The 19,208-nt window shown below is 39.6% G+C and overlaps 1 protein-coding gene across 1 annotated transcript; it reads left to right on the top strand.

Annotated features, from left to right (window-relative positions):
• The first annotated feature begins 4,665 nt into the window (after window positions 1-4,665).
• On the top strand, window positions 4,666-5,648 carry LOC148012466 (uncharacterized). The gene is made up of 2 exons (XM_087668958.1): window positions 4,666-5,111; window positions 5,273-5,648. The coding sequence occupies exons 1-2, from the start codon at window positions 4,962-4,964 to the stop codon at window positions 5,456-5,458; spliced, it is 336 nt and encodes a 111-aa protein (XP_087525084.1). The 5' UTR covers window positions 4,666-4,961; the 3' UTR covers window positions 5,459-5,648.
• Window positions 5,649-19,208: the final 13,560 nt, after the last annotated feature.

Consider the following 19,208-nt stretch of genomic DNA (forward strand, 5'->3'; position numbering starts at 1 on the left):
GACAAACAATTTGGTTTTGTTATCATTATTTTTTTCTTTCTTAAATTGTTTGAGAATGGATTTTTTCTCTTGTAACTCAACAAAATTAATGTATATAAAGTCTCCACGAGACGGGCCTACAGTATGTAAAGTCTAATATGCTATGCATGGGGATGAGGAAGTAGCTACCCTATGTTGGAGTGTTTCCCATCCCACCAAGGTATTTCTATGGACCATAACTACTACTAGTACTCGCCTTCTTGAACACACCAAAAGTGCACACTTAATCAAATCTCTCTCTCTCTCTCTATCACCACCACCACTACTACTACAGTCACCTTCCCGAAGCATTGAACACCCAAGGTGCATCTTTAACAAAACATCTCTCTCTCTCTCTCTCTCTCTCTCTACTATTACTACTACTACCACCACCACCACCACCACCACCACCACCACCACCACCACCACCACTACTACTACTACTACTACTACTACTACTTGCCTTCTCAAACATAGCAAAGGCGCACCTTTAACAAAACCTCTCTCTCTCTCTCTCTCTCCTACTACTACTACTACTACTACTACTACTAAAAAAAACAAGAAAATGTTTCATGTTTATTTCCTCTCTCTCTTGTTCATTCTTTATTTTTCTCTCTTCATCTCCCTCTCTCATATTTCCTCTCTTTCTCTCTTAGGACACATTATTTTTAACAAAAACGAGCAAAATAAAAGGAGAAAAAACAAAAACAAACCAAGAGGGAGTAATGCACTCATCGCAAAGGTTTGAGGATGGATTTGGCAGCTCCTCTTCGCCACGACCACTCCTCTTCGCCCTTTGTACACTTCCTTCTCTTCTTCGCAAATGGCGGCGGTGGGGGTGAGAAGCTCTCCTTCTCCCTCTTTCTCTCCCTCTCAAACACATGATGCAGTTCGCTATCTCTTTTGCTCCCTCTTTCGCTCTTACGTACAAAATACTGTGCTCGAGTTTCGGCCCACTTTTTTTTGTTTGAGTATCGTCCCTATTTGCATCATTTCGATGCAAATAGTGACGCTGCTAGTATGCATCGGAAATGGCCATCACTATTCTCCTATATCATTGTAGTGAGAAGAGGGAGGAGAAGAAGGAAAAGAGAGAAGGAGAGAAGGAGAGAGGAGAAGGGATGGGTCAAGAGGAAAGAAGAAGGTAGGGAAGAAGAAGGAGAGAAGAGAGAGAAATAAGATAAAGAAGAAGAAGGGATGGGTAGGGAGAGAAGGAAGACAAGGGAGAAAAAGAGAGATAGTGATAGGGAGAGAAAGTTTAAGGGAAAGAGAAGAGGATAGAGGAGAAGAAAGAGAGGGATAGAGAGGGGGGAGGCAAGGAATATAGAGAGAGATAGAGAGAATACAGAAAGGGAAAGCAAAGATTAGAGGAAAATAGAGATGGAGTCAATGTCTTGGACTCTTGTCATCGTTGGAAGGTAGGCTCGAAGGACAAGATATATGTACACTACTACCACCAAAGCTTTGGAAGGTCAACATATTTGGGAGTGTTACCAATTCTTGGAAGGAGTTGAAGCTAAAGGAAGACTCTGTTACAATGTTTCAACATTATTAATCCATTGGGTAAGCACATCAGGACCTTCACTTGGAAGGACCATAGGTCCACCCCTCTATTCCTCTCCATTGCCTTTGGTCATGATTATGAAGTCGAGATTATGATGGACATATGGTCCTAGTCTAAGAATCTCTTTTCTTGTAAATCGTAGCTTTAAAAAGTATAATATTGGAGTTCTTCTTAGAAAATTAGAGCTCACTGCTTTGAGCATTCATTGAAGGGATCTCTTATTGTTCAAGACAAGATCTTGAAGGCTTCATGACTTGAATTTTTGATAGAGGGATAATGACATTGTATCAAAATCTTGTACACGAGTTGGATTGTATTGTTCTCTCAATTCCACAATATATAGAAGATGTGTTGTCTAAATTGACTTTGCTTCATCTTGTCTTCCATCTTGTTCATCCATAGGATCCAGAGTGGGATCTAGCCAATCACGTTGCCCCTTGACATCTTTGGTGAATCCGATGCAAAAGATTGCAAAAAGTCAACAAGATGGGTGATAGTAGCGATCATGAAGCAAAACCTATCAAGAAGAGAGAAAGCATGTTCAACACAAGAGCATTTATATGACTCATGAAATCCACGATTTTATGCATACGTATGAAACATAAAATGTGCTGAAGTTGTTTCAAGGGCACTTCAAGCTATTATTACCAAAATAAAGAGGTTTTATGGAAAAGATATTACAAATTCTCTTCAAGTCTATGTAGGAGAAATTATAATTTGCAAAAGTAGCAGTAAATGAGTTTTCATGACACTTTAGAAAAGTAGTTACTTATAAACTACGTAATTGAATTCATATTTTACATGGAATCCATGGCAAGACATGGGAAAGTTTCAAGAAAGCTTTAAAATATGAATTTTTCTTAGAATATTTGAATCGTGTGTAATAAAATACTCATTCTTGGAATGGGTTATGAAGAGCAAAAAGTGTCCATTTGTTATTGGCTATAAAGAGAATTTAAGCAAAAATATGGTCAGCTTAGTGCAATCTAATAGATGCTTCTACTTCCTGAGAAAGTCCTACTCTTCATACAAGTAGAAGATCCTCTACTCCAAGCATAACTTGAGAGATTCTTAGAAGAAAATTCAATGGAAAATAGATTAAAGGCTGATTGGGCTAATGTCCAAAAAGTTATCCCTAAGAAGAGAGCTGCTCTACCCTTGCGCATAGTCTGTGACAAGGCTACCCAAATTATGAGAGAGTTTCATGATAGCCTTTGGGTAGGACACAAAGTTGTATGGGCAACATATGAAAAGATCAAGGAGAGGTATTTGTGGAAGGGCATGTACAAAGATATCTTTTATTTCATTAAAGACTTGCACAAATGGCCAAATTTATTCTTCAATATGGCATAGGGACAACTCTCTTGCAACCAACAATGGATGCAAAAATCAACAACCAAATTGATATTTCATAGGGTATGGAGCCAACCAAAAGAACCTCAAGGAACTTAGGTACTTACCTTTCGTTTGGAAAACAAAATCAAAAGGTTTAAATGTACTATATTTCCATTCTAAAGTAGTCTAGATTGGTTGTTTTTAAAGATAAAAATATTTTATATGTAGGAATGGTTTTAGCTTAGGTGGATCTCTCAATTATAATCATACATAGATGCCATTAGTGGACAAGAAAATCACCTTCCATGGATGTCCTCGTTCCAAACATGAAGCAATGTATACCTTATCTGAGCCACAAGTGACATCCCTTATCCTCCAAGTGTTGCCATACGACTCCACTAATAGACTAATCATGAGATGGTGGATCCTTTTGATTGAGAAGGGCTGGTGTAGAGACTCATCAAGCTCATGAATGAGATCTCTTTCGTTGATGTTTGCATGAGGTTATTCAAGACTGGCTAACTAAGAGAATGAAGTTGTTGCTCCCTTCTTCAAGGCGGTGAAGGGCAATTGCCCCACAAATGATGGCAAGTTTTTGCTCCACAGTTGCTCAAGAAACTTGATGTGACAAATACAACCAAGTCAACATTACGACCCCTCTCTCTCAAGTTTATTTACTACTCATTAGGAAATTAGCAAAATGATAACCAGGACCTTGCTCTTAAAATTAACAGAATAATGTCCAACTTCCCCATGATGTATGGGAAAGTTGTCCAAGCAAGCACTTCCAAGTACTCTATTCAATATGGGAAGGCCCTATAGCCTAACAATCTCTTCAGAATTGGGAAGGCCCAAGCAAATTGATGCCTTAAGGCTTGGATGGTTCAATATAGTGACCTACAAGAGAGAGAAACTATCCCACACACACACACACACACACAAGCGCACATGCACACATAGGATAGCAAATTTCATGCTCCCTCTGCCAAATGCTTAAGATCACATGTTTATTGATAATGTGAAGATTTATATTTCTATAGAAGTAATTGAGTTTTCTATATATTATTTGCACATGAGAACCACCTCAACGAAAATAGATTTGAGTATCCCAATGCTCCCAATCAGTATATTAAGATGATCCCACAAATTTGCATGTTGTAGCTCAAGATTTGAAGAGGCACTTTGAGGTTTGGAAGTCTAGATAAATCGAAAGAGAGAGACACTTGCATGGCACTAAGCTCTAGATAGCCATTAAGCCTAATAAAGAATTGTTATTTTTGAGGGTGACCTTGAGCATCAATTATGCAGATCCAATTAGCTTAGTGGGAATTGTGATGTTGAGCTAAAGGAGAAGACATGCACCTTATCATTCTTACTTACAAAAGGAATTTACTTTTATGAGACTTTTGTGGATAAGAGGCTCTCTCTCTCTCTCTAATTTTCTCATGCTATAGAAGAGTTTTTAAAATGTCTCACCTACAACCAAGACGTTTAAGTCTTCATTAGCCTGGACACAATGTAGTGCCTTTTAGGTAGTTTGAAAACTATGAAGAAGTACTATGATTAGCTTTGATGGTCTAAGCTTTTTGATCATGAATAAATACATGGCATCGCCTTACTAGTAAGTAGTAGGACGCGTACAGTGTATTCCCAAAACGACACGTAAGGCACACGGCCTTACTAGTAGTAAGTAGTAGGACGCGCACCTAGACCCAAAACAGTGTATGATTTCTTTTTCTTTCGAGGAAGCCGCCGATGATTATCGTCCGTCCGTGCCGTGAGCGCGTGAAGCGGTGCGCGGGCTCTCTCTCTCTCTCTCTCTCAAACACACCTGTGACCTGCGCGTGAGGCCGTGTGCGATCTGCCGCAGGCTAGTATATAATCGCTCGGTCTCTGCGTCAAGTCCGTCGATATCCTTTGGCCTCTCCTTGCTTGATTAGTTGAGCCCCGCAAGTTAATCTCAGTAATATTACATACATAAGTTGTTTGAATCATAAGTAGATTATACATTGTGCGACTGCCGACGCGTATACACTAGAGAGCTATGGCACCCGCTGATCACCATCTTCATCATCCGGAGATGCAGGACAAGAAGATCGCTACCGCAAGCGATTATCATAAGGAGGAGAAGAAGCACAAACACCACCAGCACGCTGCCAATGGCATTGCCCTTGCCGCAGGCGCACTTGCTCTGGTACTGATCAGCCGTAGTGATTGATCTGATTTCATTAGACCAGTTTCAGATAACTGATTTGTACTGTTGCGTGGATCGACCTAGAATAATCCAGAATTCTAATTGTAATTACTGACTTCTGATTCAAAATGTGTACTGCTTGTGTTGGAATGGCCGTGCAGCACGAAAGGAAGGAGGCGAAGAAGCATCCGGAGGAGCGCCACGCGCACAAGCTGCACGAGCACGTGGCAGAGGCGGTGGCCATTGGCGTCAAGGCTGTGGCCGTGCACGAGAAGCACGAACGCAAAGAAGCCAAGAAGCAAGCTAAGCACGCTGTGCCGCCGGCGGCCGGTGCCCGGCATCATTGATCGTAGATCGCATTACAGTTACTCAGATCACATCAAGTTATAATTGCCTAAGCTTGATCAGTGATGGTCATGCGCTATTGTATAGAATAGAAGTCTTCGTATCATATAACATAGGCCTCCATTATGCTGTTGATCTCTGTAGGATGTACATTATTAATTAGTTCCACAAGCAATGAATTACTTCCAAGCTTATATAGTCAATCAGTCTCACTCACTCTCTCTCATGAAAATAACAAATATACAATTCCCACGAGATCAAATCATCACCAAGAGAAACAAGTACATAAAAACAATCAGGTATTTGAATTAATATATCAATGTTCAGCAGCATGGGTGGTCTAAATACAAAGGAATCCTTGCACTACTATTCAGCTCGTCTTTATGGTGGTGGAGTAGGTAGTCTAAATAAAAAGAAACCCTTGCACTACAATTTTTCTTGCCTTTATGGTGGTGGAAGAGTTAGTGCAACTATTTTCAAATTTTGTGGACTAAAACACTTGAATTGTGGGATATGCCTCTTCAAGAGGTAGCTTGGGATAGTTTCTACCACAAGAATCTTTATTCCCTTCTCTCTCTCTCTCTCTCATGGTGTGTATGTGTGTGTTTTGTATGAGGCAAGATGTACTTGGTCTTCTTTTATCTTGGCCCATTACATAAATCTCTCTCTCTCTCTCTCTCTCTCTGTGCATGCACATGTGTGTGTATGTACAATATAATTTACAACAATCTAGTCCCACGCCATTGGTTTGCATTTCGGATCAGTTTGGCACTAGCATTAGTCCGATTTAATAGCCTACAATAATTTTACCCATTAAAGCTATTTCTACACAAGTTGGATCGATTTGGCACTAGCATTAGTCCGACATAATAGCCTACAATAATTTTGCCCATTAGGGCTCTTTCTACACAAGTCATGATATGTTGGTGACAAATCTTACCCCTTTACTCATCCAAATACTAATGGTGCAAATTCTTGCAATGGCCTCCAAGCACTGTGCTCAAATCCAATGTCTGATCAATTAGTCCAATTACTACCTTGTGTAGCACACCCATGTAGATATGGTGTTATCATGACACAATTTATGCAACTATGCCAATAGCATAGATCCATAAAATGAAAAAAACTTCGATTTGTAATGCTCTTGGTGGACTGAGAGGTTCAATTGGCTAGTGAAAGCATCACCACCATTAATGTTGAGAAATCTCACCAATCACTAACAACATACTAATGTTGCATCCCAAGTAACTATATGTATCATCTTCTTGTCACATAAAAAAATTAAGAATCTCAATCTAGGTTTCAATTTATTGATGAGTGATCTGCAATATTTGATCAACCCATTTTAAGTAGCCTTACCATTCCGAGAATATTACATGCCATACTTCTCCTTATTAGCCTACATAATTCATGGTGTCCCTTCATTATCAAACAATCTATCACTCCTAAACTGACCATAGAGACATTCATTCCCTCCATTAATCAATAAGACGATCAAATCCATATCTTTGCATCTATTATAGTTAATTTCTGTTGCCATGTTTCTTAGACTATCATTCCACCAATCACAATCTTCTTCATATGGATTTTCTCCATGCTCCAAGACTAATTTTCCTCATGCATACTCAAATTCATAATTTAGCGAGACTACACATTGATCCTTTCCACCCCTATAATAATACCTGATACTAGTCTACTAGCTGCTATACTTTCCCTACTAACTGATGAGACCTGCCATTCCACCCATTTCATCAACTCACAAACCCTATTTTCCTCTCCTTATATATAACCAAATTCAAACTTTTGGTCTGTATATCAAACAATTGAATTATCATATCACTTTTCAACTACCTTGGTATGTGTGTATGTGTGCTTATGTATATATATATGTATGTATATATGCATGCATATCATTTTTTTAAAGAGAAGGGTGTTGCTAGATTTAAAAGAGTCATTATTGTCTACACCCTAAATAAATCAAAACTTACATATTCTATATACTTGTAAGTGCATACTCATAAGATCATGCACTATGGAGACTACATGAGGATGTAGATTTTAATGTGTGCATAACTTGCCTTGGTTTGTGTGTGTGTGTGTGTGTGTGAGTGATTGCTCATGTCTGGTTGTGATTGTGTTGGTTTCTCTTTTTGTATATACGTGTATGTGTGAGTGAGTATGCACACTCATGTATGGATGTGATTATGTTGGAATTTCTTTATGTATGAATTACTAGTCTTCCCATGATTATTTTCAAAGTTTTTGAGAAGGGTACTTGTTGGCTCTTCTACCCCCCCTAAATAGAAAGTAAACTAACACAATCTAAGATTGGTCTTATAAATAACAATATTTATTGTTCTTTTTGAGCCCCATAGAAAGTAAACTAACACAATCTAAGTTTGGTCTTAGAAATAACAATATTTGTTGTTCGTTTTGAGCCCCATAGAAATTTGATATCCATGTCACAACTAGAATGGAGATTGGTTAGATCCATGAAAAATGCAACCTCCCCCCCCACCACATAGTGCCCATCTATGATACCTATGGGAGTGGTGATAAGCACTTCATTATCGTATCTACTTCAATTTGCTATGCACTTATTAGTCTGTCGTCTCATCTATTTCAATTTAATACTTATGTAAGTGGTAATAAGCATAAACTTCATTATCCCACCGAGTTCAATTTTAGTGTGTTGTCTCATCTATTTCATTTTAATACTTATGGATGTGTGTGTGTGTGTGTGTGTGCGTGCGCACATACACACACACACTTATACCGGTTTGTGCACATAGATATGTGCACATTTGTGAATATATTAGTATATGTGTTTGAGTGTGTACGCATGTGTGTTTTGTGTGTATATGTGTATATAGGTTTGTATACTTGTGATTTGAGGGAAGCACCAATGTATTTGTGTGTGTGCACATATGTGTGTCTTATGTATACATATGTGTAAATTTGGGTATACATGTATGTATATGCCTATAGTTATGTGAGTATGCACATGCATATGTGTATTGTTGTTTGTGCATGCACCACCCCTCCTTTTAATGGAAATGGTAGAACTACCATCTCCGTATCCTCTATTACATTTTGCAGTGAATTGATCAATTTTTAGAGAGTTACACACATTTTCATTAATAACCATTATTTTTTGTACACCATTGGATTTCTTGAAATTTCTCCTAAACATTTGTAAATCCTTATAATCAAATATGTGGACCATGGCATTAGGACATCATTGGCCTTGACCTTACAAAGTCAATAGAATAAAAAAAGATGGCTAATCTCATAATATTGTTATAATGAAAAGCCTTAGGCACTTCATTGATAATTATAAATATAACCAATGAAGTATTTTCATGAGTTATTCAAAAGCTAAATTCCAACATTACATCTAGTGAATATACAATGAGTCTTAAGAATCTTCTTGCCTTGAGTGGTAATACTTGGAAGGTAGGATCCTTAGCTAATTATGAGTGCTACATTAAAATATAATGGATCAACTTCACATTGACAAAGGATCTTCCAAAACAACATCTATCAATATTTGTCAGCATCTATTCTTGCAACTTCATGTGTTCTAAACAAAAACTCAAGAACATGGAGGACATAAATAGAATGGCACAACCATTCTGTCTCCTTCAATGAGACCCTTGCCGACCTTTCCACTTATTGTACTTGTAGAAAGCATACTTGTAGTGTAATACTCACAAGGACCTAATTATCTTCTATAGACCTATTCTCATACAAACTCCACATTAGTCTCATCAAAGAATTGTATGAACTTAGCCATCACTTAGATGCATGATATTTAGTCTTGGAGGAGGAAGGGGGGAAAGAGAGAGAGAGAGAGAGAGAGAGAGAGAGAGAATTATTTCAATAAAGAATAACTTCATTTTTCTTTATCATATTTTCTATGAGATGTAGTATATTTTTGCCACCTACGATTGGAGATCTCTCTAGTGCTTTGGAATTATCATCATGATTTTCTTTAAAAAGAAAGTGCAATTCTATGTATAGGCATGAGAATTAGTGCATGGGAAGGGGGGATTTTCCAAGTATCTTGATATTAATACAAAAAAATAATTAGATGTAAAAGAAAAGCTACGAATTTAATAAAACTTTATTTCAAACTCATCTCATCTCCTTGTCATTTTCGCCTTCAAAGACATCAACCACCATGCCAAAACAAACATCAAGAAGACAAGATGATCTATTCTTTACCATTATCTAACCCCATCTTCTCATGAAGAGAGCAAGAGGACGAGAATTGATCAATCTCCATGCCAAGGTGAAGTGAACTCAATCCCACTCAACCAAACCAAAAGGGATGAGAAGAAGAGAAAGGAAAACTAGACCTTTTCACCATGATGAGAGAGAGAGAGAGAGAGAGAGAGAGAGAGAGAGAGAGAGAGAGAGATGGATCAAGTGGGAGTAGGATCTTGATAAGTTGAGATGGTATAAAGAGGGAGAGTTCATTCAAGTCAAGGAAGACACCATGAGGTAGAATGCTTAAACTAAAGCTTAAAAGATTAAGTCTTAAGAAAAGGCTACCTAATATAATGTTTTGAAAAGCATCATGCTTGATGTTTGTTCTTTCCTCTTTTTCAAGGATTATGTTGAGAGAGAGAGAGAGAGAGAGAGAGAGAGGAGCTACACAAGGGATTGATGAGTGAGAGATCATCAACAATTTGCAAGGATCGAAAAACTATATCAAACCCTATCTCATCCTCATCTCAATCACCCTTGCAAATCTTCCTAGTCAATCGATCATATCTATACTCCACATACTTTTTCCCAATATAGTATCTCTCTATAACCCATTTTTGGTCTCTAATTCTACAAAGCTTCCACCCTCACCCTATTGTTCAAAGATTCAATGAGAACTTCCACATATAGCAAATTGAAGAAAGATCAAATTCATCGCACAATCCATAAGCCCTAAAATATCCTACATCAAATAATTCAAACCTTTAACAAGAAATGTTATCTTGATCTTTACCCCACTTGTACCCATCTAGCAAGTTCCTACATAAAAGAATTCATACCTTTAACAAGAAGTGATATCTTGATTTTAACCCCCTCATACCCATCCACCAAGTTCCCTTTACCTATCCCATTACTCTTCTTGGCCCTATTGAAGCTCACTTTGAAGATCATACAAGTTTGTGAGCTCTACAAGGATCAAGTAAGGAGCTAAGTGAGGAGTGCAATTTAGAAGAGTTTGTGTGTTTGTAATGGCTCTCCAGAGAAGAAGCGCTAGAGCTAAGCAAGAGATCACATGAATCAATGAGGTTTCGTCACACTAACTCAAGCTCAGCTACCCCTCTTTGTATTTAGCTTATATGTGCTTCACTATAGTACTTGTTAAAGTACTAATTTCTAATGTAAAAATCAAGATAGCATGGGAGAGCTACTTAATTTTGGGGATTGTAGTGGGTACCTTGAATGCAAGTAGAAAAACAATAGATTGGTTTACTAGGAGGAAATTTTTATAGGGAGTATCCTCTCTAGTGATGGAACCTAGTCCATATTGAAGTACCATGCAAATTTATTATATTTTGAAACATGCAACAATGGAAAGATTATTGAGTCATCTATAGGGAAACTCATTGTTTTAAGGCTATATTCCAAAAAGATCACTAGAGTTAATACCCACTAGGCTATATTCCTTAAGAGAAGCTATTAAAATGGATAGTATATTATCTGCATTCATGTGATTATATCATGTAATAATAATAACTAGAGTTAGTATACCCTTCACATTATTTTGATGGATTACAATTGAAGAAAACCTACTCAGTCAGGAGGAAAAAAAGGAATAAAAAGTACAAGTGTACATAGGTACAATAGGATGAAGAAAGATGTCATCTCATCCTACGCCTATCATCTTCCTAAGGAAGAAAAAATTCTCCACTGAGAGAATTTTCATGAGCAAGTGTGCAGTATTCTGGTCAGTCAAGATCTTGACAACATCAATAGTCTTGTCCTCAATGACCTCACGAATGAAGTGACATCTCACCTCAATGTGTTTCATCTTTGCATGGAAGACCAGAATCTTGGCTAACTAGATAGTACTCAAAGAATCCGAATGCAATGTTAGGATAGCATCTGCTATCATACTATAGGCAGCAACCAAAAACCTAAGTAGATGGCCCCCTTGCAAGCCTCAATGCCAAGCTGCAATATACTCGGCCTTTGTAGTGGAGAGGGCTGTTCATTTTTGCACCCTTGACATCCATGAAATAGCATCTCCAACAAAAGTAAACATATAGCTAGAAGTAGACTTCCTAATGCCTGCATGTCCTACATAGTCAGAGTCAGGGTACCCCATGACTTCTATATCTTGGCTGCGATAACAAGTGCACATATTAGTAGAAGTGCCCTTCAAATACCTCATGATACATTTCACGGAATCTTAATTTTTGTTGCCAAGTGTAGCTATATAATGTGCCACAACACCAACTGCAAAATCAATATCTGGATGAGTGGCTATCATGGCGTACATAAGACCGCCCATTGCGGATGCATAATCTTCCTTATCTCCTTGTGGAAAATCACCTTGTGATACCTTCATGTGAGAAGGTAATGGACAATTAATAGGCTTCACATCCTACATATGGAAGTGCTCAAGGACTTTATGGACATACTCAATCTATGATGATAGATAGAATAATCTTTGAGACCTGTCACGCATAATGGACATACCAAGTATATGAGAGGTCTTTCCCAAATCTTTCATCTCAAAGCTCTTTTTGATCTGAGTCTTAAGAGCATCTAACTCATCATGAGCTTTTCCTACCAAAAGCATGTCATCCACATAGAGTACCAAAATCAATAATTAACCATCATGGGCTTTCTTCGTGTACAAGTACAGATCCATAGCACTATGACTGTAGCCAAGTGACAGCATAAAAGCATCAAACTTGCGATACCATTTCCTAGGTGCCTACTTTAGACCATAAAGACTCTTTCTCAGTTTGCACATTGATTGTTCCTACCAGGCTCTGCAAAACCCTTAGGCTACTACTCCATGTATATCTCATCATGAAAGTTCCCATGTAAGAAAGATGTCTTGACATTCAATTGATAAAGATCCAAGTCAAGCTAGGCAACCAAAGCCAAGACTAAGCATAGGGTATTCATCTTGACCACATGAGAAAATACTTCATCAAAGTCAACACCATCTTCCTGCTTAAAACCCTTGGCAATCAATCTGGCCTTGTATGCCCTCTTGGGGTTGCCAAGGGTACTTTTCAACTTGTACACCCACTTGCAAGGCAAAGCCTTCTTGCTACTAGGCAAGGAAACAAGTTCCCATGCATGATTCTTATGCAATTAGTCAATCTCAGACTGCATAGCCCTCTCTTGAGAGTGACAATCACCCATACATATAGCCTCATTATAGGTGAGAGGCTCTCCCACATCTGTAACTAAGACATAATCCATAGAGGGTGTATAACAGTCAGAGGTTGTCTATCAATAGTAGAACATCTCAAGGCAGGCTGTGCTACCTATCCAACATCCTGGCCATGAGCATCGGTTGCCTATGCATCTTATCTTCATGAAAAACTACATCATCAGGCTACGGGATGACTTTTCGTGCCTTTAGATCCCAAATATGATAATCCATCTCACCTACATCTCCATAGCCAAGGAAAATGTATTTGGATCCAGCTTATTGCATTGGTCCTTGGGCACATGGCAGAAGTCCTCACATCCAAAGGCACACAAATGAGCATATGAGGGAGATTTTCCTATCCAAACCTCCTTTACAACAACCTGGAAGTCAACACCACTACAATTTGACTTGTTAATGAGATACATGGCAGTAGAGACTGCCACAGCCAAAAAATGCTACAATAAGCTTGCGTGGTTAAGCATACTATGGACCCTCTCCTAGGTAGTCCTATTCATGCGCTTAGCTAGTCATACAATTTTGGGGAGGTGTGGAAGGGGCAGTCATTTGACACTTAATACCCCACTCATAACAAAAATTCTCAAAGGCATGTGAGAGATGTACTCAACCCATTATCTATCCTTAGGCATTTCAGTATGCGCAAGCTGATTCTCTACGAGAGTAAGGCAACATTAAAAGACAACTAAGACATCATATTTTTGCTTTATGGGATAATCCCAAACCTTACGTGAATAATTGTTAATAAATGTGGCAAAGTATTTCTCACTCCCTAATGACTAACAATGCATGGATCCACATACATTTGAATGCACAAGAGCCAAAGGCTCACCCATGCGTGGAATACTAGATATTTTATGTGAATTCCTAGTTTGCTTGTGTTAAGGGTTGATGTGACTGTGTTTTTTTTTGGATTTTTGGGTGATTTTATATGATTTGTATGTTGATTAGTTAGTTTCAAAATGTTTGAGAGTGTTTTGGATAAGGTTGAATATGTTTGAGAAGCTCATGATATTTTTCAATTGAGATATGATGGTATGTTGATGTCCTTGTTAATGTTTAATTGGTTCTATTGAGCTTTTGTTTTGCTCTGTTTTCTTTTTGTATGAGAGGATGGAATGATTATTGATGGATTTTGAGAGTGTTTGGAAGCTTATTGATTGATTCTTAATGGTTTTGAATGGTTTTAGTTGAGCTAAATGCTTTTTGATGACCTTGTATATGGTTCTATAGATGCTCTATCTTTGTTGTATTTCTATTTTGTATGCCTCTATAAGTTTTACATGGGATAGATGAATAAAATTTCAAAATAGCTCAAAGAAGTGGAAAAGTAGCTGTTGAAGACTCAAGCAAAGACTTCAGTGATTGTGACACTGTTGAGCTATAAAAGGACACTATAGTGGCTCTGGTGATCTTCCATAGTAGACATACCTCTTGGAAGGGATATACACGATCGAATAAGCTTTATGGATGATTATTCTTGATTATTCCAATGTACTATTGAGAGAGAGTATGTATGAGAGAGTGAGTGAGTGAGTGAGTGAGAGATAGCCAATTTTTTATGCAAAACAATATATCTATGAGTGAGAGATTGTAAGAGACTATGAAACTATTGATGAGAAGATAAATATTATGTGATAATTTTCATTCAAAGTGGAGCATTCCTTTGTGTTATCTTGTTCTTTTGATGAAGAATATGAAGGATGTGTTGAAGTTTTGTTGTGATAAGTCAGTGGGAGAATTGTTATATATGAAGCTACATGAAGATTTGAGAAAATTGGTGTTGTTTTTCTTGTTGTGGTCATATAAAATAGAAAAAATATGCTTATTGATGATACAATATATATTTTATTGTAGTAGATTTTCTATTTTCTTAGTATTCCTCTTGGGGCTCCATGTTTTTTGTGCGCAGAGCAGGGGAAAACTGCCATCAACATACATCAGAAGAGGGGCTAAAAATATAGAAAATGGTATTGCTAAGAGAAGAAGATTTCGATGGATGCTTGCAAAGTTCCTCCAACCACTGAGGAATTGGAAATTATCCTTTCCAAAGCCCAAGAAATCTATTCCACAATGGCAGAAACATATAACCATCTTGATGCTGGCTCTATGTGGTGGACTATTTTCTCTCCTTTTGCTGAAGCAAGAGAGATGTGCTTCTTGGTGCCAATTTGTTTGGGAACAAACTAAAGAGCACAAACTGAGAGAATGACCATTCATGGGAGATTTGGTTTTTATTGAAGAGTTTCCAAACATTATCAAGTTGGAGATTGTGAACAAGCTTTTAGGAGTCATGGTTAGTTGAAGTTCACAAGAACAAGAAGGAAAAGAGTTGCAATCTATTCATGGATGCTCAATGGCAAGATACGTGGAATGAAGCACTAGCAACCTTTGGTTTGTCCAATTGGCAACCCATTGCAAGTTGGTAGATCGAGTGTTCTTCACAACATACACATTGTTGAAACCATTAGAAGCTGGCATTACTATGATGACAGACCACAATGATGCTCAAAAGAATGAGTTTTGATACCTTCAGAATTGAATATCTTCCCCTCTATAGTGGAATGAAAGCTGAATTCAAAGACGTTGAAAAGAAGGAAGTAGAAGAAATGTTGGCAAGAGAGTCCTCCAAAGACTGAAGCCCCTTAGATTCTGCTTTTTTGAATACAGATAGACTGGATGGAACTAGCTTCTTAATGAATGATGCAATCAAGAGACAAGTACTAGAACGAGTCTAGAGGTACGTGAGAAGAGAAAATGCAAAAATCAAAGCCGAGAATGAGCTACTAGTAGAAGCCTCCTTTGGGAACCTAGATAGTGGCACTCTTTATAGAAGTCTTGATGGCAACTCAAGTTCTCCTTCCTAGTCAGATCCACCTTGGAAATATTAACAGGCCAGCGAATGTAATCCCGTTGCCCATCTTTAAGGGAGAGAAGATATCTTGCACAGGTAGGCTTGACAGCACAGGAAATATATGACCTCGGTTTCACAAAGGCAAAAGCACAAGAAGACGAGCAAGCAGAAGGGGGTGAACTCGAGTTCGATCTGGGACCTCAGGAGGAGGAATACGTCCCACCACCCCCTCAGCCACAACAAGCGGAAGTGCAGCCCTCTGATACATCTGCCGAGAGAAGAGCGGCCCAAACCAATGGCACAAAAGAGATGGTGGAGAAGGCAAGGAGAAAGCTGAATACTAGACCCATTCCAAGATAGCCTACCCCTCTCCTGCCGCGCACTCAAGATCCCTTTGCTAAATTCCGTGCCAAATTGATTATCTGGGAATAGCAGGAGTATAATCGCAACCCCTTCGACTTGCGCTTTGAGTTTCCCACTACCTTGAATAGGATACTACCCATTCAACTTGTAGAGGACGTCATTGCTATGGGGCCAAGGCTCAAAGCCAAGTGGTTAGCGGAGCGTGAGGCTCACCCAACTGCTTGGGGAGCCGAGGACCACAAATTTTGGCAAGATAAAGTCCTCCAAGTGCCTAGATCACTAGAAGGCTATAATTGCCAACCCACCTAGAGGAGACGCATTTTTGACGTCAACCTTGACGCGTGGATAGCATTTTGCAACACCTTTCCTTTGGAGAGAAACGACCCTACTTTTATGCCGTTTCCTCGAAGGGTAGGGGTAGACTTCAATCCGTCCATCCACAGTAGGTTCGATTTCCCCATTATCTATAATACCAATACCACCTCCCATAGGGACGCCCTTTTCTTCACCCTCCCTGATTTGTATAGGTCTATAAATAGATTTCTTAGCGAGTTCACCTCTTGTCCCGAGCCCGCATTCATCACCACTTGTAATTATCTTAGGCTAGTTAGGATCCTAGTCCACCAAGAGCTCGCACCCCAAGAACGCCACCTCCCACCCCTCTATTTTGACCCCAACGCCATAGACAGTGGCACCATGACTCGCCTCATGATGCATGCTTCTCTTTTGCCATCTTTCTGTGTTGCACTACTCGAAGATATGAGCAATAGCAAATTCACCTAGTGCAACCACCCCTTCCTTTCTACCACCACCCTCAAAACCCGCCTCAATCTCAAAGGCTACTTGTTGAGTCGAAGATTCCTTAACAAGGGCCCCCCACCCTCCGCCATCCCCTACGCGCCATTCAGATGACGAGGAGTAAACTCCTGTCATGCCCTTGTATCGCTTGTCTCCATGTATACGCCTCCTTATGCTATTATATTTTATGAAAAAAAACCAAAAAAAAAGAAAGAAATAAAGAAAAGAAAAGAAGAAGAAGAAGAAAGACGCACCACAATCACTGCACCTAGGATTCTCCCTAGCCCCCCCCCCCCCCCCCCCCCTTCACACTTAGGGCACATCAAGGGCAGGACTTTCAGACCTGTCACCCTAAGACTTGCACTGCACCTCCAACAAAGCACGAACTGGCTTCTCAAGTGTGGGACGTTACCAAGGGCAGACCCATCTCCCAGTTCAATTGCCACGCACACCACACACTACACAACGAGACAGACACACCCCTTAAGGAGTGCACAACTTTTCTTGCAAGTTATGTTTGCACTTCAAGACATGGCTACCCATGGAAGAGGATCGCCCACGGCTTCCCTTAATGATCAACACTTCTTTTTCATGTATCGGCATCCGGCCATCTGCCTGCTGATGGCCACCCTGATTGAATCAAGTCAAGGTAGAGCTGCCATTGGCATAGATCTTGGAACCTCATCGTCCAATGATCCATGCCCAATGCCCCAAGATCTATGGATCGCTTATTGATTCCACCCGCTTGAAGACCTTCAACTCAAAACTGAAAACCTTCAAATCAATGACAAGGATCTTCAATCAAAGCCACGGGTTTTCAAGACAAACAACATTCGAGGGGTTTCTCCAGAATAAATCCCTCCAATACCATCATCCTAAGGGATTGCTTATTGCTTCAAGCGTTTCTCATACTCAAAAGACGACCAACTACATAACTAGTGCCACAGCCATGTGACAGATGCCGAGTATCTCTATCGATCCTAAAACACGTCGGAATCTCTCATCGTCATCATCCCTAACCACCCACCTACCTGTTCCGCCTAACAGCCGACCTAACTTGCCACTATGTCCCACTGCAGTGCCATAGGACGGGCACTTGGCTAGGAAGGGGGTAATGTTACCGTGTTTCCGCAGCACAAAGGAGCGAAAAATGGAAAGAAGAGAAAATAGCAAAAAAGACACATGATAAAAGTAGAAAAAGATAAAAACAGAAAAAGGCACCTTTATTGGCAACCAATCCCTGAAAAATTCAAATGTTCGGACACAACCCGCAAGAAGCTTCGGTGTCGGGCTAAGGCAACAAAAGAGGAAAAAGGCACACCATTAAAAGGCAGAAGCGCCCTCGAATCTGTGTAAAAGAGTGCCAGGCTCGCTCCTATGCAAAGTGTAGGCATTAGTTGGGAATAGGATAAATTAGAATGGTGGGAAATGGGAAAAAGGGCCTAGCCTATGGCCGGCCATGTAAAAGAGGAACGATTGCCCAAAAAGAATTTAGGGCTTTGTATATAAAGTTGAAAAGAGAATGAGAAGCTCATTCTTTGGTGTGGCAAAAAGAGTCTTCTTCTTCCTCTCCTCTTCTCTCCTTCTTGCTTGTGTGTGCTCTTGAGAGAGGGAGTGTGAGAGTGTGAGTGTGTGTGAGAGTGAGGGATCAAGAGGGTGAAGCTCTTCACCATCCCCTCTTCTCTTCTTCCCTTCTCTTCTCTTGCGCACGTGGCTATGGAGGATGGAGCTTGGAGATGGAGGAGACTTGAGGATGCTTGAGCTAGCATCAAGAATCATGGAGCTACCGGAGTGCAAGAGAGAGGAGGGTACTCTATCGAGCATCAAGGTAAGCTCACAACACTCGTAGGATCGACGGCGCGTCGGCTAGGTGAGAGATAGCCATTAGAGCTCGCTTGGAACGCTTGAAACAATAAGCGGTCCGTGGGTCTTGGTGGTTGAGCGAAAGCTCGCACACTTGGTATCAAAGTGGCTTTGTGACCATTTCTCATAATCTAAAAGGAAATGGGAAGAGTGAAAGAGAACATCGGCCTATAGTGAAGGCATTAGCTAGATCTTGTGATGGACGGGAGATTAGCCAAGGTTGCTACCTTTTGCATTGTGGGTTGATCATATGACTCACAGTGTGACTACAAGATTTATGCCAATAAAACTGATGTATGGACAATAGAAACCAATTATGCCCATTGAGACTTATATCTTAACCTAGAGTGTGTTACCTTGGCAAGAGGATTTGTCTCGAGGGGCACTTCTAGCTCTTTACATCAGACAGGTAGAATGAAGACAAAAGCTATGCAATTGTGCACTGAAGATATTG

Source organism: Lygodium microphyllum, chromosome 27, assembly GCF_053477565.2.
Source record: "Lygodium microphyllum isolate KBCC chromosome 27, Lygodium_microphyllum_v1.1.10, whole genome shotgun sequence".
Classification (NCBI taxonomy): Eukaryota; Viridiplantae; Streptophyta; class Polypodiopsida; order Schizaeales; family Lygodiaceae; genus Lygodium; species Lygodium microphyllum.